Raw genomic sequence first — 22,642 nt, 5'->3', positions numbered from 1 at the left:
CACTGCTCATCACCTGTCCAATACAGTCCTAACAGTGAAACATGGTGGTGGCAGTATCATACTGTGAGGGTCTTTTTCAGCTGCAGGGACAGGATGACTAGTTGAAATCGAAGGGAAGATGAAAGCGGCCAAGTACAAGGATATCCTGGACGAAAACCTTCTCCAGAGTGCTCAGGACCTCAGACTGGGCCGAAGGTTCACCTTCCAACAAGACAATGACCCTAAGTACACAGCTAAAATAATGAAGGAGTGGCTTGAGGACAACTCTGTGACTATCTTGAATGGCCCAGCCAGAGCCCTGACTAAACCCAATTGAACATCTCTGGAGAGACCTGAAAATGGCTGTCCACCAAATTTCACCATCCAAGCTGACAGAACTGGAGAGGATCTGCAAGGAGGAATGGCAGAGGATCCCCAAATCCAGGTGTGAAAAACTTGTTGCATCATTCCCAAAAACACTCATGGCTGTATTAGCTCAAAAGGTGCTTCTACTAAATAATGAGCTAAGGGTCTGAATACTTATGGCCGTGTGATATTTCAGTTTTTCTTTTTTAATATTTCTGCAAAAAATTTCAACAATTTTGTGTTTCTCTGTCAACATGGGGTGCTGTGTGTACATTAATGAGGAAAAAAAAACAACTTAAATGATTTTAGCAAATGGCTGCAATATAACAAAGAGTGAAAAATGTAAGAGGGTCTGAATACTTTCCGTCCCCACTGTACATCTACTTGAATGATTATTCTGAAGTAATGTTACTTCTATTTGAGTTAAATTTTTGGCTACTCAACCCACCTCTGTATACTTGTGACCCAAGGGGGATATGTTACACTTACTTAAGTAAGAGTAAAAAATATTTTGTAAAACTATACTACTCAAATAACTTAAGGAGTAACTGTTGGGATGTGTCATCTGATTTATAATTTGAAGTCAAATGATAAATAAAGCTTTAGACACTTGTAGACTTTCCAAGAGTAATCAAAACTTTTATTCAAGTAAGAGTAGAGTTACTTCAATGAAAAATATTACTCAAGTAGGAGTAAAAGTATGCAGCTATAGAAAAGTACCCAGAAAAGTACAATTTCTATAAAAAGGTCCTCAAGTAAATGTAACTGAATAAATGCAATTGAATTCTACCCATCTCTGGTTATAAGTATCGTTCAGTGAGGCACTTTGTCCTCTGCGCGCACCGACATTTCGAGACTCTGCGCACTGCACTGTTGGCCATTACGCACGGCACCCCGAATTTCTCCGCAAGCCTGTCAAAACAAAAACAACTACAACAACATTGATAGAGAAGGCGCGCACCTCCACTTCTATCTGTGAAGCGCACGGAGGAGTGGGCGTGTCCAATTTGGCACCAGCACGCGTTTACTATGAACGCGTCTCATTTGCCATTTGGATCTTGGCATGAGCTCCGTGACAGTATAATCTTTCTATCCTGCGCGTAATGGGACCTCTCTCTGGCCACATGGGTTGACTTGGTTTTACGCGCGGAGCTCCACACGCTTTTACTTCACTCCCGTCCCGCTGTGGATCAACTTCTCACGGCATGATTGTATCCAACGTGAGCTGCTTCGCCACTGTCACCACGGAGGAGCAGCGGCAGCATTTGTCCAGCACGGTGCCCCCTGCTTCTTCTTCATCATCATCATCATCTTCTCCCGCTGCGTCCCCGCCGTCTCTCACTCCCACGGGACACTTCGTAGTAGCGGTGTACCTGGGCGTCATAGGCACGGTGGGCTTCCTCACCAACTTCCTGGTGCTCACGCTGTTCTGCCGATACCGGGCACTGCGCACGCCCATGAACCTCATGTTGGTGAGCATCTCCACCAGCGACCTGCTCGTGAGCGTGCTCGGGACCCCGTTTAGCTTCGCGGCCAGCACCCAGGGGCGATGGCTCATAGGGCGCGCGGGGTGCGTGTGGTACGGCTTCGTCAACGCGTGTTTGGGTAAGTACATGGAGTCTACGATGGACTTTTTCATAGGATAGGGTCGGTTGCGGCGTCTGCTGTCTGAACGAGGAGCTAATAACACTATGAACAAGCATGAAATAAGCGAATTCAGTCGTGCTTAAAATGAACTGGGTATATTCTGGCTGGCGAAGTTTGATAAGTTTTTTTTTATTGTGAAGTGAAAATAAGAAATCATTTTTATTACATACAGATAGTGGTGATACGCGGGCATCTTCATGTCACCTGTGCGCTTAATGAAGGCTAATAGTCTTGATTTCGACGTGGTTGCATCCAGGTTAAGTCTTAGTTTAACCTTGCTTAAGTCTTACGCTATGAGAAATTTATGGATTTGGTCTCAAGGTTTAGTTTAGATAAGATGTAGTCTGTCTGTCTTTCAAAAGATTTTTTGTGTCCCACTGGTTATTGTTTACCAGAGGAAGGTAGAGTAGTCAAAAAAAATTACTCAAGTAAGAGTAAAGTTACTTCAAACTAATATTACTCAAGAAGTACGAAGTACCAGTCCAAGATATAAAAGTATTATACTTACTACTTAAGTAAGAGTAACTGTAGCAAAGTAACATCTGATTTATAATTTGAAGTTTATGTAATTTGAAGGACAAAACATTGAATTATGCACAAAATCTGGCAAAAGATAGACACAAAAATGAGAAAAACATCTGAAAGAGCAGTGCAAGAAACACAAATATTCAAATAATTTCATATTGCCATGATAAATCTTTTGTCACTTGTAGACTTGGGTAACCAAAACCTTTACTCAAGTAAGAGTAATGTTACTTCAATAAAAATGTTACTCAAGTAGAAAGCTGGCTAGATAAGTACTCAGAGATGTACAATTTCTGCAAAAACAACAACTCAAAAACAACGTAAATGTAACCTAAGTACTGCCCACCCCTGCTGGTTACTACTGTTAAAACATAGTTAAGTTTGTTTGACCTAATCCCAGTTTGAGAACTGGACAGAGAGGTTCAGTAGTTGCAAATTCCCACAATTGTGGAAGTGCTCACATCTCCCCAGTGGCCCTCTTTCCCTTTCTCTGGAAAATTACACCATTATCAGCTATGTAACTTACTGAGTGAAATTCATTAAATTAGATGCCATTTTACAGGCTTTTACTCTTAAGATGACCAATTTGAGTGCAATGGTTTGAATTACTAGAAAGGGTGACCAGCCCGGGTTGGGATGGTTGGTATAAATACAGTTGTGAAATAAATGAATAATAGTCAAGTCAAATCAAATTTATTCATAAAGCACAAAAACAAATACAGCTGCCCAAAGTGTTGTGCAAAGGCAATATAAAGTGCAATCTTATAAAACAAAACATGCGAAAACAATAAAATAATCCAATACAAGTGCCCTGCTCAGCTTGTGTTAAAAGTCAGTGCAAACAAATGAGTTTTTAACAAAGATTTAAAAAAAAAAATATTTAAAGATTTGGCTGTTCTAATACCCAGAGGATATAACCGAGGGACTTTTTTTTTGCCTTATGGTCATTTTCAAGCACGGTGTTCTGTATTTTAGCTAATCAAATGACAATATATTTCCCTCTTTACCGTTGGTGGGTATCAAATTGGTCTAAAATTGGAACACCTGGGACATTACTTGTATGAAACTGGGATAAATTTGTGGTTTTTGATAAATCTGCTGGGGCAGAGGATACAGGGTTCAAACCTTGGACTGTCCCAGGTAGATAGGGACTTCTGGTCAGAATTATGGCGGAAAGGACTCAATATTATGTCTTCCAGCATTTTTGCCTGTACATTTGACAAGTAGTTTTAATGGATTGAGGGGTAAAGATTTAGAGGTTTATTTATTTTTTTCAAATTTACATATGACACACTTTACCTTTTATATGGATTAAAAAATAATATATATATATATATATATATATATATATATATATATATATATATATATATATATATATGATGAAATAACTAATTTACTTAGGACTTAGTGAAAATCTATCTTAAACCATCTGTAAATATTTTCTTGCGTGTAACTTTAATTCTGAAGCATTAAACAGTTTGTTTTGCTGATGTGGTCTAGAACCACCACCAAAAGCTGGCCTATAAGAATTGTACAATCTATAGCAGGGCTTACATATTGAAGTAAAAATGTAGTGTAATGAAGTTCATCAATTAACTTTTCACTTTTTACATGTATTCATCTGGGATATTATATATTTTGTTTTATTTTTATGAGAATTGTGTAAGCTTCACTCTTTTACTATTTCAACAAAAGTCATTTTTTTAAAATAGGACATCTAATGCATTGGGAATGAATTATTTTCTTAGTTCAGACTGTTCACCAAAGTCATATTAGCACAATACATTAGCATGTATTATCCATCCCTAAAAAATACTTGACTAACTTAATGAATTCTCTAACACTTCTGGCAATTAGCACATAGCAATGTTGCAATGCAATTGACTTTTCATCTGCAGAAATTTAAATTGACAGTTTTAAGTCCATGAATCATCACCAGGACCATTCTAAGCATTTCTGCTGCCAAATCTCATTAATTTACTACTGCGTGCTTACATTTTAGATCCTCTACACGATTTTTCCCTCATGTATTTACATTTGTCCTTGCCCCAGTAGAGACATATTATATAGCAGCTCCTGAGGTCAAAATAAGTTTTCTGTCTGCATCTAATTATAAAGCCTTTTATTATCTGATAATCAGGAAGTGTGCATTAGCATGCTATTTGCTGTTAGCTTTACTGTCATAGCAAAACCCGCTCTTGTCTCAGAGAGTTGTGAAAAGTGCTTCTAAACTCATAATGGTTAATTATTAGGATGCTTGAAATGCATAAGGGAAGTGAGGAATAACTTTGGACCACTGTAAACTGTTGAAAATGAAACTAGTTCTGTTTTTCACATTTTTAAAACACTAACAATCAGGTACGACACCTTTAATTTTAAAACAAGCTCCATTTTTACCATTACACAATATCACTACTGCTTTGTAGAGGTTTAAGCCAGTAGAATTCTTGAGTGCTAATATAACTATCTTTTGAATATATCCTCTCCATCCCTCTATTTGCACCTCATCCCCTCCTCCATCTCTCCTGGTCAATGCTTGTTCTAAATCATTCATGTTTACTGTTCTATTGACTTTGGCTGTATACTGCTGGCGTGCTCCCATTCTGCAGAACACTTATGTTGAACAAGATCCTCATCACCTGCAGCTGTGAGCAGGTGATGTTATCCAAATACCACATTATCATCATCATATAAGTCTGCTCAAGCCTGTATAGCCATTGACTAAATCAAATTATCTTTTTCAGTGTTTAATCATTTTAAAAAGTTGTATCCACATAAAAAAACATACCTGGATTTGGGTTTTGTATCATTGGCACACATTTCAGTTATGCTGCATACCTAGTTTGTTTCTCTCTCTAGAGCTCAGGACACCTCCTGGTGGCAGCTCAACATCAGCACATCCAAATCCATGAAGCTTCTCTGTGTTTTTAAAATCCAGCCATCTTTACCAAACTTGTTATCAAACTTCAGACTTTCTCACTTAATCACTACAGACAGTTTAAAGTGAGCAGAGTTTGCTTTTAGCTACTTACAAATGGCTTTCATTATGTCAAAACTACAGCCAGCTAAGGGCTTTGAGACAAATACGTCATGTTGATTGGTTGATGTGTCATCACTGCGGAACAAGCCGAAAAATCAAGCTTGTTGCATCCAGTTGAGAGAAAACCACAAATGTCTTTCCTGACTACAAATGCACACAGCTCTTCCCTCTGCACAGTTTCCACAATCTGTATTTCTGCTATAATAGGTCAATGTACCTTTGTCGATGTCGCCCTATTTGTTTTGGTTTGTTTTGGCGCTGACTTCCACCCAAACCCTGGCCCTGTGACTGGTCAGTCTCTGCACCACAGGCGACTGCTTCAGCTACAGCCTAACAGATAGACTCTCAAGAGTTTGTGAACTTTCAAAAGTCACAAGATTTCATCTTGCTGGCAAGGTTAGCACTATGTAACTTTTGTGGTGAAGGGCCCAAAATCTGCTTGTCTCATGGAGATGTTATTGCTTTTTCTGGCATATTTTTACCTCCAACCATCACCTGTAATAAAAAACATGAAAGGTAAGTTTAATGGCATTCTTGGCAAAGCAGTAACATCTCCCCACTAGAAATACTGCATGAACCTGGAAAGAAAAACAAAAAACAAGCTAAGTTGAATTAATATTAAAGTATTAAGGTCCTGAATAATGTGTACTCATTTACTTTTAGAGAGCAGCTATATCTCAAGAGAAAGGCCTGCTCCATTAGAGAGGAGCCAGGCTATATATGAAATAAAGATAAAACATGGAAAAAGCATCTCCTGATCACGCTGCATAATTAATATTTGTACATATTCTATGTGGATTTCAAAAACGTTTTGACTTTCTACCTGTCAAAGTAAAACAGTCTTGTTCAATGTCAAACAAAAGACAAAGTGAGTTTAGAATTTTACTCAGTCTGCATGGACCTCTTTAGTGTTCTTTATTTAACTTTGTCTGAATAATTATGTATGTTATCACTTTGTGTCATAACTCATCTATCTGTTAGTGCACATGTGTCAAACTCAAGGCCTGTGGGCCAAGTGTGGCCTGCCATGTCATTTATGTGGCCCATGACAAGGTCAATAAAAGGTATGACAGTCTTAAAATGTCAGTTCATCAGGAGATACGCAGTTACACATCGGCAATTTTTACATCTGTGCAAATGGATATGCAATATTTGTAACAATAAGTAATAAATACAGAAACTGTTAATTAACTAGTTACATTTATACTGTCTTAAAATTACATCTGGGTCTTTGAGGGCAATCATTTTGCTGATGTGGCCCCGGTGAAAATGAATTTGACACCCCTGTGTTACTGTCATGTCTCCTCTGGTCTTGGGGCCCATGATAAACATCACAATGGGACCTCCAACCCACACATCCTTCTCTTGGCTTTTGAATGTATTCAAATCAAATAAGTCTTTTTTAATAGAATGGTTTTCATATAAAAAGGAATCATTGCTGACCACTGAACATCCATTCTTAACATGCATATAGCAAATCTCCAAATCTTTCCTCACATGTCTCCCTCCATTCCTCCTCCCTCCATCTATACTCTAAAGCTCTCTTCTCTCAGGGGGAATCTTTCTGGCGGTCAGGTGCTTTTCTCAGTCCACTGTTCACTTAAATCCCTTGCTCCCACTTTAGTCCTCCAACCATGCTGGCAAAACCACTCTGCTGCTCCTGACAGGTGAGAAAGAATCCAGGCTGAGCTTTAAGGACCTCCAATTCCTCTTGTCACCCAACTTGTAGTCTATCTCTTGCCTGCTCACACAATCTCCGGTACCTGCTTTATTCACTGCCTGGGAGTTTCAATAACAATTTGGATATAAAGGGAGGATATGGAAAAATGAAAAACACATACACGCAATGCACAGAAATGGACAGAATCAAAACAAAAGGATTAGAGGCCTCGCTTCACTAGAGGGAGGCAGGCGGAGGGAGGCAGTGGCTGGAAGGAATTCTACATACACTAAGTGCACTGGAGGCTGGAAGCTGCATATGGGAGTTTTAAATTGTAGTTATAGTTATTGTATAAGTTTATGTATGATGCATTTAGAGACAGTATGCATTCTTGTGGCTATATATCCATTTTAAACACGCTTTTAGTCTGTTTGGGATTAGTATTTGCACTTTCTCACAATATATACATTTGGAAACTTAGTCTTCAAACTATACCTCTGTTTCTGATGATGCATTTTTACCTGTGATGCAACAATCCTAAATACAAATGGAGCATTTATGAGTGCTCAGACAAGATGACTTTGGGATTTATGAAAGAGTGAATGAAGGAAAATACAACTATAGTACGTTTCTGATGAGGGGAACAACAGTATGAATTAAACTTAGCATAATATGGTTCTTTAAAATAATGGGGACATATTATTCTAAATCAACCTTTATGAAATTCTAACTATAATAGCAGTATTCCCTCATCATTAGTTTAGTCAAATTTGTATATTCATTGATTTATGAATGTCTCAGTAATCTTGTATTGTCCTGCATTTAAGGCTTGTGTGTATGAAGAGTGCAGTTGGGAACAAAAAGTCAATCTGTTTTAGATCAATACTAGACTATTGCAACTCCCTTACCCTCGGCCTGCCCCAAAATCTCTTCACAAATTTCAGCTGGTGCAGAATTCATCTCTGATTCTCTTCTCTTGTATAAATCCAATCTGAAAACCCATCTGTTCCAATGTTGCTTTTGCACATAAACCACAGTATACTAGTCACTGTTTGTTTTTCAGTGCATTTTTTATTTCATTTAATTTGTCCTTCAAGGTGACATGGAGAGCTTTGAAAGGCGCCTATAAAATGTAATATTATTTTTATTAAAACTGAAGCGGAGGGTTGTGGAGGGTTTCCAGTCTACAGTGTTCAGTCTCCCTCAACAACCCTTCAACCCATGGAACATTTCAAAGCAGAGACAGCACAACAGTTATATTTAGTCTCATGATTCATGCCTGTGAGTCTTTAATCTGACATGGGCAGATCTATATGGTCTAACAATCTACTAATATACAGTACAATGGAGCGTAAAAAACCTCTATATATGGCCTATGATGAATACATATGAAAGTGAACTAAAAAGGTATTGAGCTTAATTGGTGGTATTCAGATTCTATAATGTGGTGACAGCAAGAGGCAGTTTTCCCTATTTCCCTGAAAATATCCAAAAGGTAAATTCACAAATGTTGAACCTGATGACTTTTAATGACTAGACCAGGGGTGTCCAAACTGCGGCACTCAGACCAATTTTAATTCTTCTGTTAAACTGGCTCAATTGATCAAAAGCAGTTATTTTTACAGTAGAGTCAACAAATTCTACTGCCATAACTTCAATGACATCACACTGCATTGTGATACAGACTCAAAATGAATATTTAAAGCCCTATTATAGGTATGGGGGCTCTGTCACAACTATGTAAAATGGACCCCATATGAATGGGCCATAGTACTGATTGGTCTGTGGCGCTCCACTTCAAATATGATTCAAAATTTTTGGACATCCCTGGACTAGACCCATTCATTTTTTGTATTACATTGAATTTTCTTACTTAAGTTAAAGTACAGATGCAGGAGCCAAGAAATACTTAGTATCACATGAAAAAAATATACTTATATAAAAGTATTGAAGTGACCATTTAAAAATGTAAATCAGAGCAATTTGAATTTATTCAAATTGATTGAATCATTATATTTTGGAGTACTTTTCACTTATATATTTTTATTAGCTTAAACTCAAACCCCTAAGACAGGATGTGACAGGATGTGACAACAGGTTTAAAAGCTTAACCATAAAGAAAAGTAGCGAAGTAAGAGTTAAAATTATCCACTGTAAAATGTGCTTAAATAAAGTACAGATACCTAAAAAAATATGTGCACTTCGTCGTCTTCCACCACTGATTTTAATGGTATTTATTTTAGCTGTGCTTGTAAGCTGCTTATCAAAAATAAGACATTATAATAAGCATTTTATAAGATAAGAGCCATAACGTGTCAAGTGTCATAAAGTATGAATCTAATGTTGCAACATTATCATGATGCAACATTAGATTCATAACGTTAGGACGATAAAAATAATTTAGATGCAAACAACACACAGTGGTCTCATTTTGGCTCTAAGAGCTGCTTTTACAATATATTTGTACTAGGGTAAAAACACTTTAAAACTATTTATTTATTACATGAAAAAATCAGGCACATGAGCCAGCTGTGTTCCATACAATTAGCCATATTTCTGAACTATACTTACATTACATTGCTAAACTGGGTAGTACAGGACTAGATGTTTGTAATTAGAAACAACTGGCTGTAATCAGGGAAATCATGTTGATGTTACATAGTACTTGAAGTTGCAGTGCCCACTTGAGCCATGACTCATTTTCTATACGTTTTTGATCAGAAAGCTGCCTGCAAATTAACCTAGTTACCACTAAAATTACTAACAAAACACTAGACACTGCAGACAATGCTATTACACCATATACACAGTTTAGTAGTGAAAGAACTTGATTTATTTCTGAGGGGTAAATCTTTTGGAGAGGGAGATGTGTATGATGATGGTGAAGAGTAGGTGACGGAGAGGCTGAGGAGGCTGATAGTTCTGCTGCTGCGGTGGAGATAGGGCACAGAGTAGCAGAAACAGTAGAAAAGAGGGGACTATCTTAGAGCATAAATCTGCTCCACAGCACTGCAACAGCAGCCCGAATCCTATTAGAGAGCACAGTGAGACCACTCTCACCTATGTCCTTTGTCCCCTATGTCATTACTGTAGGCATATGAGAACCAGGAGGTGTTTTGGATTTATATCAGGATCACACAATGGAACTTTTCTGGAGGACGGTCCACCAGCTGCTTGTAGTTATTGCTTTTGCTGGAATGTTCCACTGTATGGCATTACACTTATATATTGGCTCACTGCTAGTTCAAATTAATGCAATTCCAATTCTCAAAGATTTCACACCACGTACCACCTAAGAAAAGATTTAGCTTTCTGGGTATCACTAGTTTTAAACCAGGTCTATAATATGACTGTTCCATGTCTATACGGCTGAACCAGGAACAAATTTGGACAACATCGTTGCTACAGTAGTTCTACCCAAGAAATTACCCAAAGGAGGACCAAAAAGTGCATACAACTGACTCTAAATTAAGCAAATCTTGGAACTGTAAAACCTTGTATACCACATGAAAGGAGCTTACACATACCACTATGAGAAACACATCTCTTGGAAACAAGCAGGTGTTGGACCCATCACCATAAAAGTACACATACATACATACATAGTGCACTTTAAATAACACATATTATGCACTATTGACTTTATTAAAGCTTTTAGCCATGTTATATTGTTATCCCCTCATAAAAAAAAAACAAAACATACCAGGAGTTCTTTTGGTTCACTCAAGCTTGTGACATTAATCCAAAGTTGTCTTCTCTGAGCATAAAAAAACCCAAAAATGCTCTATTCGCATAAAGTCAGTTTTGTTGCGTCATAGATAATACTCCAGAATTTCTCATGTGCAGTTTTTCATCTCATAAACCATCAACAGACGCATTCTACAGTCACATTGTGTTCACAATGAATGTATGGTTCTATTAGCATAGCATTCATAGGGGATTTGTTTACTTTTCCATTGCTGATTCATGTTTCTGACAGTAGAGAGAGCTCGAAATGAAGGTGAAGTTTATAATTCTCCAAATAAAATTAAAATATTTTATATTTTATTTTATATAGAAATTTTTATCTCAAGGTGACCAAAAGCATGTCTAAAGGCGAATTAAACCACAAGAATACATAATAGTTAGATCCCTGATAGTCATTAAAAAGCTACTTACTGACCACACATTTTAATTGATTTTGTTTAACTATTCAAGTTATAACAACATTCTATAGGAGCAAAAACAACCACAAACATCTAGACTTTTACTATGCACTTGTAAACAGGCTCCTCAAAGCATATAGAAGCTCACATGTATCTTCTCTTCAACCCAAGTCATTATTATTTAAATCAATTTGGTTGAAGGCACATGCGGGATCAATCAAGGGTTAATTATGTAATACCTTGCATCACCCAATGTTCCCATGTGCGGAGCCATTATATGTATTAATGATTCCAATGTTAATTATGTGAAAAGTGGTGGGCATTGTTAAGTACAAAGGCCTGGGCATCCATTTTGAACAGACTTAATCTCTAAGTGTTGTGTTTGACATGGGAGATGTAAATTGGATTGTGCCATACTGACTAAGAAAGCAAATCGAATAAAAATAAAAATAATTAGCATTATGCTACTTATATATTGACCTATGTGTGTTTGCTTTTATTTGCATGATAAGTTGGAGCGTAAAGGAAAAATATGCAGTTTTCTCAGCAAGCTGTTATGTTATTAAAGGTTACATCTTATAGAAGGACACTGGTAAAGACATAATTCACACATTAAATCATATATGTACATATGCAAGGTGGGAGAAGTGTGTTGCCCAAGGACACAGTGGTAGAAGCACACTGATCCACAGTGTTTTATCTTTGAAGTTTTTTTCTAAATATCACTTCATTTAATGTTATAGTAGTTGTAGTAGAAAATAATTGTTGTAGTTTAGCATCAGTAAAGTGGCAGTTTTGGAAGAAAAGCAGTTTGTTTGTTTTTTATATGCAAATACAGGAAGTAGCGCTGAGAAAATGGAATTCTTCTGTTTATGTCATCAACACTAAATTCCATCCAAAATGCAGGGACCATTTACACATAAGAAACACATTTTTTCATGGTTCAAAAACATTCATTTAACAAAATAAAAGTGATATCATCAGGCAAATTCGATGAGCTTTGGCCCTTGTTTACAGTATGGTTTCTATGGTAACACTTATGGAATTTCCTCTGCTGCCGTGTCCAACCAGGAAGTTAAATTTTTAACTTCACCAAAATTGTCAAAGCATAGAAAAATAGGTTAGATGTTGAGCAAAATCTTATATGGTAAGTATACCAGATTTTCTAGTGAAATGTGATATGCTATTTTAGCGCTATTAAAGTGCTTATTTATTCTTCTCAACTTTTGTCTAAAATCCCAATACTACAATGTACTTTTAAGATAAGATGTTTTGTACATATTATTTGAAGTTATATAACAGATTTGCACCTGGAAGACTCCTACGCATTTTAAAGTCCATAAACTATCAATGGAGTGGACACTACATTTTAGCCTTCCACTTGCGACCACATGCATTTGTCCGATGGATAAAATGTCTTAGTAGGGTTGATCAATTTTGGAATCTATTCAAGGTTTACATTTTAAACACATCCCGAAGCATTAACACTTTAGAGAAGACTACAATATGAGCCAATTTACTAATAGAAGACTCCCATGCATTTCAGAACATATTTGCAGAGTCTAAACTACAGGGATATCAGCTTTATTTTACACAATAATGAATAAAGGAAATTATGTTACTTAAATATAAATATAATTTCTTTAATTGATTTTGAAGTTGCAATCATTCAAACTGCCTTTTTGATTTGATTGCAAAGTTAGAAAATGCAAAATACTAGCACACAGGTGTAAAACATATTGAGTATAAAAAAAAATATGATGCTGTGGAGAGTAGTTCAATGTACAACTTTAAGTAATACAGCTAACAAAACAAAAGTACAGAAAACAAACCTAGAACTAGTCGAAGGCCTACAAGTGTCTCAGTGTCTTTACAAAGTCACAACAGTCACACAAAGACACAGAACAAATGTGGCATGCTGTTTTAAGGTGTGACAGCTGCAGATGAGTGACCAGGCTCCAGGGTGTCGTACCATTCAGCATATAGGGCCCAGGAGCCAATAGGTGCCAGCTTACAAGCAATGCACCAATTGCAGGAGAGGTCTGTCGGTTCAAAGCTTGCACACAGAAACAGGGATCAGCAGCAGGGATGACACATATGGCTGTAGGAAGAGCTGGAGTCCTGGGCCCGTAACTTTTTGATTTGATTGTGACGTTAGAAAATGCAAAATACTAGCTCAGGTGTAAAACAAATTTAGTAGAAAGAAAAAAAATACAATGCTGTGTGTAATCAGTGGTCCCGCAGTTGTGGCTGGAGCTGGAGACCCCCCAAGAAGCCCTGAGCACCCCCCCCCCCCCCCCCCCCCCCCACACACACACACTGATTAGGCCTGATTACAGACAAGAGATAATGAAGCTAATGACCTGCAAGATTAATCGCAATTGAATCGAAATCACAATTTAAATAGATGCAATTAGCAAAGGCTGCAATTTTTGAAGTACCATAATTTCCACCACAAGCAACAAAACATCCTGTCTTATTCTGCATAAAAGCTGCTAATCCTGTAGTTTAATCTTCCATGAAATGCCGTTCTTGTATTAGTTTGTCATTTCATGTTTCAGTCTTTTTGTAATGTCTTCTAGACATGTTTCGAACGTGTGAGCTTTGAACAGAATCCTATTATTAAAATATAAATTGCAAATCAAACTGCTAAAGCACAGCTGCCTGCTAACACTAAGAGTTCTGTTTGCAGCCAAAACAGAACAGAGGAGGTAGAGATGCCAGAAATGATTTACTCAAGTAAAAGTACAGATCAACTAATAATTGATGTAGAAATAAAAAAAGAACTTCTGTATTTATGGAAAATTGCAGTGTGGGAGCATGGGTAACGTAGGCTTATGTAAGGATATGCCAATCCGATACTGGGATTGGATATCACCACCGATACTGAAAATTAGCAGGATCCAGTATCTGCTTCCAAATATTGGTTCAGCCGATATCCTGGTTGGAGATATTAATCAGTGTAATAATGTTTGTTAATAATGTTGTTCTATACTTACTGGAGGGATGAATAACACTGGAGGGATAAATAACAGTCATGTTATTTTTGTTTAAAGCAGAACTAAAGCCTCGTTTCCCTATGAGGTCCAAAGCGGACCGCTGGAGGTACTCCCTTCCAAAGGGGTCTGTAACGCTTGGGACCTAGGACTGGCTTGCAGGGGGCGGTGCTAGTCACGCCCACGCCCCATTGGAGGACCGAGTTGCGTTTCCATGCTCTGGGTACGGCTCTGGGTTCATGAGCAGGGGCGATAAATAAAATCTAAATTGTACCTGAATTATACTCTGATATACTCTATATGCTGATCTCAACGAATTATAAAAAGACATTTAGTATTCCAAGTGCTGTGGGACGAGGCTAAAGCTAAATCTGGCATAAACACTAAACTAATTCTGGTTTCTCATCAATTTATTGCATTTATTTAATTTATCTACACCTCTACACTGTGTTTTAACCTCTCTTTATTTGATGCATTGTGGTTTGCCAGTGCTAATTGCATTATATGCTGCAAATGTAAGATTTTTTTTATCTTGACCAGAGTGGCGTGCATCGGTAAACAGGAAACAGATGGCTAGGTAAGTTTTGCGAAGCATTTCAGCTGAACATATATGTTGTTATCATTGGAAATACGGTGGTACACATCCAGCTGCTAAAACATATAAATTACTGCATACAGATGAAACAACAGTGTCTATTACAGAAGTAACCCCCACATGACAAGTGGTTTGATCACACGCAAATGCTGGGCATGAAGTTAGCCGTAGATATCACATCAGGGGTAAATTTGTTTACACTATGGTGACACTAGCTGTACATATGATGAACGCAGATGTAACTGTGTACTAAATTAAACAATTATTCCAATTACATAACTAGAACAATGATACCACAAGTAATGTATTTAAAACTTGCATGGTCTTTAACATCATTGCCAGATCTGCACTGCTCTTCCTTAAGCTTTCTCCATTCCTTAAACACCTTCCCCAGACTGACTTTGAGATGTGAGCTCTGGCCCTGTCCTCGGACAAAGGCTTCCTCTGTCTTTTAGCTGGTTGTGCCATGGCTGTCACCTCACAAATGAACACTGAACATTTATTCTTGTAGTAAATTGTGGCCAGCGCCGGTAAGGGGTGTGTCACTAGCTCAGTTGCCTGTGTGTATATTGAAATAACAAGAACAGAAAGTTGACCATGGGTTGGTGGCAACCAAGTTGTATGTGTTTTTTCCACTCAGAGACAGCTGGGGGAGCCAGCGAACCCTTCAAACACTCCAAAATCACCTTTTTTAACCACCAGAGTGACTTTGAAAGACATTAGATAAGTTAAAATTTTTACTTAGTTATGTTTTAAAGGAAATAAATGTTGTTTTCGGCCTCTGTACTGGTATTGACTGATATCGGGTAACAACACATACTTAAATCTCTAGTACTGAGTCAGTTTCAGAATTGAATACGCTAGATCGGTGCATTCCCAGACTTGTGAGCTGAGCTTCAGACAAAATCTTACATCTTATTTTGCATAATATCTACTCTTTCAAAAGATCTAGGGTCCATCTCTGGATATGGATCCCAGGGCACTGCTGTGTGGTCCCCTATCGCTCCTGCCTAGGTTGCCTTGAGGCACTGTTTAATTAATGCATTAAATGCAAAGGAGAAAAAACCAAAACTAACGGACACTTAAGTACACAGATTCAACACAATTTATTTACTATAACTGGTGATCTGCTTCAGTGAACTTCAAACTGCATCAAACCCAAAACAGATAGCAAGCATAATTGCTGACTTGCATTCGTCTTAAATGTAAGTAGTGAACTGGAACCCCAATTTACATTTTATAATTATGTGTGTTATTTATTGTGACTTATGGGGCTGCAAGATGAATCACAGTTGAATCAAAATTGCAATCTGAATGGCAAGGGCAAGGCAAGTTTATTTGTATAGCACAATTTGTACACAAAGTAATTAAAAGTGCTTTACAGAATAAGAAAGACATTAAAATCGCACAAATCAAAAAATAAATAATCACAAATAATCATCATAAAATTAACATTAAAACAGAAGAGTGCAGAATAAAAACCTTTCAGTCACATATACAGCTAAAAAGTACTGTTTTGAGCCTGGATTCAAACATTGTCAAAGTAGAGGCCTGTCTCACATCTGCAGGAAGATTGTTCCAGGTTTTAGCTGCATAAAACTGAAATGCTGATTCCCCATGTTTAGTCCTGACTCTGGGCACCAGCAGGAGTCCGGTCCCTGAAGTCCTCAGAGTGTGAGATGGTTCATGTGGCACTAACATGTCAGAGATGTACTTTGGTGCTGGTCCATGGAGAGACTTGTGCACAGGCAGAGCTGCTTTAAAGTCTATTATTTGAGCTACAGGAAGCCAGTGTAGAGACCTGAGCACAGGACTTATGTGCTTGTACTTCCTGGTTCTAGTCAGGACCTGAGCAGCAGCATTCTGGATGTACTGCAGCTGTCTTAACACTCGTTTGGAGAGGCCAGAGAGCAGGCTGTTACAGTAGTCTAACCTACTGGAGACAAATGCATGGATAAGTCTCTCTAAGTCTGTCTTTGACAATATACCTTTGATTTTTGCAGTGTTTTTTAGGTGGTAAAAGTCTGCAGATGCTGTTGATTTGATGTGGCTGTTAAAGTATGGACACAATTAGCAACCTACCATAAATTCCTTCACAAACAACAAAACATCCCATCTTATTTTGCCTAAAAACATCCATCATGTAGTTTAGAGCTACTCAAACATTTTCTGAAATGTGATTCTTCTGTTAGTTTGTCAGATCATATTTTAGTTTACTTTTGTTCAATTCTCCTGAACATGTTTGAAATGTGGACTTTGAACAGAATCCTCTTTTCAAACAATGCTTGTCAGAAAAATTTTATATTTTTCCCAAAATCGTTCATCCCTAGTGATCATGTCATAGTTACAAAGTCAGTGTTATAGTTTGCACGTCAGTCTTTATTGATTGAAAACAGCCGTTGGACTCATCCCCCTCTCGGCCCATGATCTCTGCAGTGCATTGTGTACTGTACATCGATTCCCTGTGCCTCTTAAGAGAATGCCCTTAAGACTTTCTGTGATAGATGGTGAATAAATGGGGCAGATTTATCTTTTATTAGGGTGCAGTACTTTTGTGTTCTGTTTTTTTCCCCTACTCTTGCCTGTGTTGTGCTGTTATGGTTGTATTTGAGGCTGTAGTAATCTTGTAGAGGCAGAGAGAGTGGAGTCTCATGTCACATAGGAACACCTCCACTGGCCCTAAAAGAGTTGGTCCACTTTTAATCAATGATCAAATCACGCAGCAAGTGCAACAAACACTAATCTTTGTTAGTCTATTATTCTGAATTTGATGTAATCTGGATAAAATTACCACTTACACCCCCAAGTGACAATTAAGGGCTTTGATTATGTACTTGAAACATGTGACCACACAGATTATTATGTAATCAAATGTCTAGGTAACGTGTTCAGTTTTGTATTATTTTACTTTGATTTATACAATAATTCAATGATATAATTTTCTTGTTTATTCCAAAAAATACCTTTTTCTTTTTTGAATTATTTGTTTTTTGAATGACAACAAATCATTTGTTCAAGGGGCTGTACACATTTGTTTTCATGTAATAAAAACTGTGTTGCCCCAGTACACATATTTTGTTAAACAGCTCATAGGGTCAAAATAAGACCACTGTGTACTGTCTGCATCTAATTATAAAGGACATTTAACATCAGCAAACCAGCAAGTAACCTGCACAAATGAGTATCTAGTTTTGATAAAAAATTTTGAGCATCGATTATTTTCTGGTTATACATACTTTTGAGAACCCCAGCTGTAAGTAATGCTATTGTTCCATGCTTGTTTCTTCCAGGCATCGTGTCTCTGATCTCACTGGCTGTCCTGTCCTATGAGCGCTACTGCACCATGATGAAGCCCACCATGGCGGACGGCAGGGACTACCGCGCGGTGCTGGTGGGGATCTGCTTCTCCTGGCTCTACTCTCTGTTGTGGACAGTGCCCCCCCTGCTGGGCTGGAGCAGATATGGGCCTGAGGGGCCTGGGACTACCTGCTCGGTGGACTGGAAGACACAGACGGCCAACAATATCTCGTACATAGTGTGTCTGTTCGTCTTCTGCCTCCTCCTGCCCTTCGGTGTTATCTTGTACTCGTATGGCAAGCTGCTTCAGGCCATCAGACAGGTAAGAGTACTTGAGAGAACTTTTTAAAGTGGGAATAAACACTTCGCCCACAACCACATTTCAGATAGAGACGGTGTAATTCCTCATTCATCTAGGTCCAATGTAGAGACGTTTCAGTGGTAGTCTCTTTTAATGGTCAATTTATGATGATTATTTGTGATTATTTATGTTTTGATTTGTGTGATTTTAATGTCTTTCTTATTCTGTAAAGCACTTTGAATTACCTTGTGTACGAATTGTGCTATACAAATAAACTTGCCATGCCTTGCCTAGTCATCTGTTTTTGCAATCAAGATATTTGGCTCCCATCCAGCAGCCATTTTGAAAGTCTTGATTGCAAAAACATTGTCCAGATGACTACTGCTGAAACCCGTCTCTACATGTGAAATGGAGCTGCTAATTGGGCAGTATCTGAAGGACTGAAGAAGAGAGTGAGGGAGGAGGAGGGGCAGGGTCTGGACATATGAGGAAGAGTGTGATTGGTCCTGTTGGTCTAACAAGTATCCTCGCTGCAAACTCCACCCCTGCAGCTCTTTGAAACACCTGGCTGTAATCATGCCAGTCCTGCATGATGTCACATAATACTTGAAAATGCAATGGCTACTGAAGATTGACATATGTCATAATTCTATACTAAATACCTAAAAAAGCCAAATATGTTTTCTTTAAAGAGGGGGTATTATGCAAAATCAACCTTTTGGAGCTTTCCACCCTGTTATAATGTTGTTCCCTCATCAAAAACATGCCTGAAGAGTTTTTATTTGTATATGTTATCCATTCCTGTTTGAGTAATTTTGTAATCTGTCCCGGGCCTTATTTAACCCCTCCTTATGGTTAGCAGTACAAGCCAGTCCCAAATATACTAAAGCAGGATACAAAACTAAAATACACTACAAGTTCACAAACCTGATGTGATGCAATAGTTTTATTAGCGAAATGCAAGCCGATTGAAATGTGATGGCACCCTGAAGCGTGAGAGCAAAGAGAGGGGGGCATAAAAATGTTAATACATTTTTTTTTGCCTCATATAATATTTTCAAAATAATAAAAGGTAACATGGTGATCTAAATATGCTGTTAGCATATGTGTCAGCAATAAATACCTCATAGAAGTGTAATACCCCCTCAGTAATTTTTATATGCCTTATCTGGAATCATACTCATTATCTATGTACAAAACTATCTTCACAAAGCCCCCCTTTTTTGGCGTTATTTAAAATATACCATAATGTATAAAATATTCTCTGCTTTCTATTGGTTATTTGTGTAAACAATACACTATATTTTAATATGTAAAAGCTTGGAATAACTAATACGTAAGGCTTCACAATTACCTTTCAAGTGGGTGGTCCGCCATCTGCTTACCTCATCCACATGCTATTGCTTTGCCTGAAATGTTCCACAGAATAGCATTGGCAATCTTGCTTGTATTCAATGACAGATGTTTTTACTACAAAACCTTGAAAAACATTAATTCTTTCTGTGAGTTAGGGTTGCCTCTAGAGAGATTTGAACTGTAACTTGGCCTGGAAAGATAGGAGATAATATAATAGATGTAATGCAGCACTGTGAAACCAGAAAAGTTACATAGTGAATGAAAAGAGAGTTCAAAAGTACTTATTACTGTCTGGAAAAAACGGCAAATTATGATGTTTAACATACTAATCCAAATTTGGATCTGTTTCTTTCAAGTTTTGAGTTGAAAGTTATGATAGCCTTATAGTCCACATCTGAAGGTGCACACACTTAAAGGTGCTCTTGAGTGGTTTAAGACTGGGGTTACCTATAGATTACCAGCTCTGCATATCTTTGACGCCACGCTACGCTGACCCTTGATTCACACCTTATTTGACTTTTGCCTGCACTCTGGTATATGACTCCCAGATGGACCAGCACACAGCCAATGATAATGTTATAATGTTGGCGATTAAGGGCTCTGAACCAACTTATCTTATCTGCTATCTAAAGTGATTTCTCGTGCGGTTTAGACTTCCAGACAGTCTGAGCTTAGTTCAGGCAGTAGATTCACAGGCCAACCGTGGATGTGAGGGAAACAATATAACAAAATAGCTAACGTTAAAATATGGTGGAGCTGGAAGATTCATTGAAATCAAATTTTTTAATGAACACCATCAGGAAATTGCAAAAGCTGGAATTTAAATACCATAATTTTCCTCACAAACAACAAAATATCTTGTCTTATTCTGCATAAGAAGTGCTAACACTGCAAATCTAATCGCAAATGCAATGCTTGTCAGAAAAAAATATTTTCGTTCAGCGCTAAAAGTCTAATGGCCAATGACTTCTTGTTAGACTGCGTTAAATGTCTAATATTGTCTATTATTCAGGCATGTTATGAAACTACAGATTGGTCGCCTCCTGCAATATAACTTGCAATTATGCTATAGGCCCGTGATTCTCAAACTGTAATGAGGAAAGACACTGACCATGCTAACTTCTTATGCTGAAACATAGCTATTCCAGGGATTTGCAAAATGACGTAGGACATAAGCAGGTAGAGTTTTGGGGAAAAAAACATAATTGTCATCTTGTCTATAATTGATAAAAATTTGCATTATTTAGTATTTAGATCTGTGCTGTAAGCTCAAAGCAAGTCTCTGAAGGCGTATGCACTTAAGAAACTTAGAAGAGCATCACGCTTTGGGCCTATGGGTCAATGTAGGCAATACCATTAAGAGGCAGAGCATTTTGAGCGTTAATGTATCTAAAATGTGGAGGAGTAGAATTTTTGATGAGGCTACAACATTATATTATGTGTAAAAGCTCAAAGTTAGAAATATGTTGACACTTGCTATACCTCAAGATCATAGTATGCAATGTATTTTTTATAAGAGAAGTTAATATGGTCTCATTATGCAACAATGTATTACTTTTTCAGCTAATGAACAACAACTTCACTAACTTGAAGTTTCATAGATAGCAAATTTAGTAACACAATTTTTTCTATAACCGTAGCCTTCTGTTTAAAGGGACTGTATGTAGCCTGCGCCCTTACAAATTTAAAAAAAAAGTACCATTACAGCTGAACCTGGGTTTGGTTGCCAGTGCCTTAACCTGCATATAGTCATTCAGATCAAAGAAAATCCCTTTAGTTTTAAACCATCTGGATTTCAGCATTTAATCTGGCAACCCAAGAGATAGACTCATGTGAGGCAAATTATAACATGAACATAAACTTGTCCATCATTCTGATGTTTTTATTTTTTGTCATTAAGACTATACCTATTACAATTGTCGATTTGTTTACTTTGTATCTGGGGACACATATAGTTCATGTTTTTGTAAAATCAAAATGTTACATACAGTTCCTTTAAGTGCTTCCATAACCCAAATAACCCAAAGAAACTATGTAAATCAGTGTTCTGCTAATGCAACAAACTTCTGGGTATTGTGGTTCATCATTTGATGTGATGGTGCTAGCTTTCCATAAGTGTCCCACTGTTTTCACGCCAATCAGAGCCTGTACAGCCCCAGTCATCAGCCGCTGTGAACACACAGGAGGCCTCTAAGTGCAAAAGGACAGCACAACCATTAGCGGTTTCTGAGATTTCCCTAATAATATCCATCTCTGAAACTCCATTCAGTGTTTGTTCAAAGTTACGTAAGGCGAGTTAAGTAAGGCAAGGTTAAGTAAGGTTGTTGTCATCAAATTCTGGATTTTTAAGTAGAATATTCCACCATTTAATGAGAAGAGCCAGTTCAGATGGGTTTTTAATGGTCCATAAGGGCCTACGTATTTAGTATAATCCTTATAGTTATCTATTAGGCTGCTAGTTCCTATGGCCAAAACTTGTAAAAGTAACCAGTTGAAAATGTACTGAATCTCTCTGATCTGAATTGTCACTACCTTAACCACAGCACTTGCAACCGATCAGGAATCAGTGCTAGTGCAGTGAGTGAAGGTTCTGAGCTTTCACATGAGGCATGGCCTGTCCATATACTGAGAATGACAAAAACTTGTATGTGTCCTCTATCTGCAGGTAAACGCACTGGCAACCCAGGTTCAGCTGTGATTATAGCTAATTTTTTACAACACTATGGACAGGA

The 22,642-nt window shown here is 37.7% G+C and overlaps 1 protein-coding gene across 1 annotated transcript in view; it reads left to right on the top strand.

Moving 5' to 3' along the window:
- The first annotated feature begins 1,550 nt into the window (after positions 1-1,550).
- The window catches only part of LOC117388364 (pinopsin-like), a 46,420-nt gene continuing 25,328 nt past the window's right edge, over positions 1,551-22,642 (top strand). The window contains exons 1-2 of the mRNA XM_055230280.1: positions 1,551-1,950; positions 18,247-18,575. Coding sequence (XP_055086255.1) covers positions 1,551-1,950; positions 18,247-18,575 — 729 coding nt within the window. The remainder of the gene's footprint in view (positions 1,951-18,246; positions 18,576-22,642) is intronic.

Source organism: Periophthalmus magnuspinnatus, chromosome 20, assembly GCF_009829125.3.
Source record: "Periophthalmus magnuspinnatus isolate fPerMag1 chromosome 20, fPerMag1.2.pri, whole genome shotgun sequence".
NCBI classification, from domain to species: Eukaryota; Metazoa; Chordata; class Actinopteri; order Gobiiformes; family Gobiidae; genus Periophthalmus; species Periophthalmus magnuspinnatus.
Note: the sequence above shows the minus strand (reverse complement) of the source record. Positions and strands in the feature narration are given on the sequence as shown.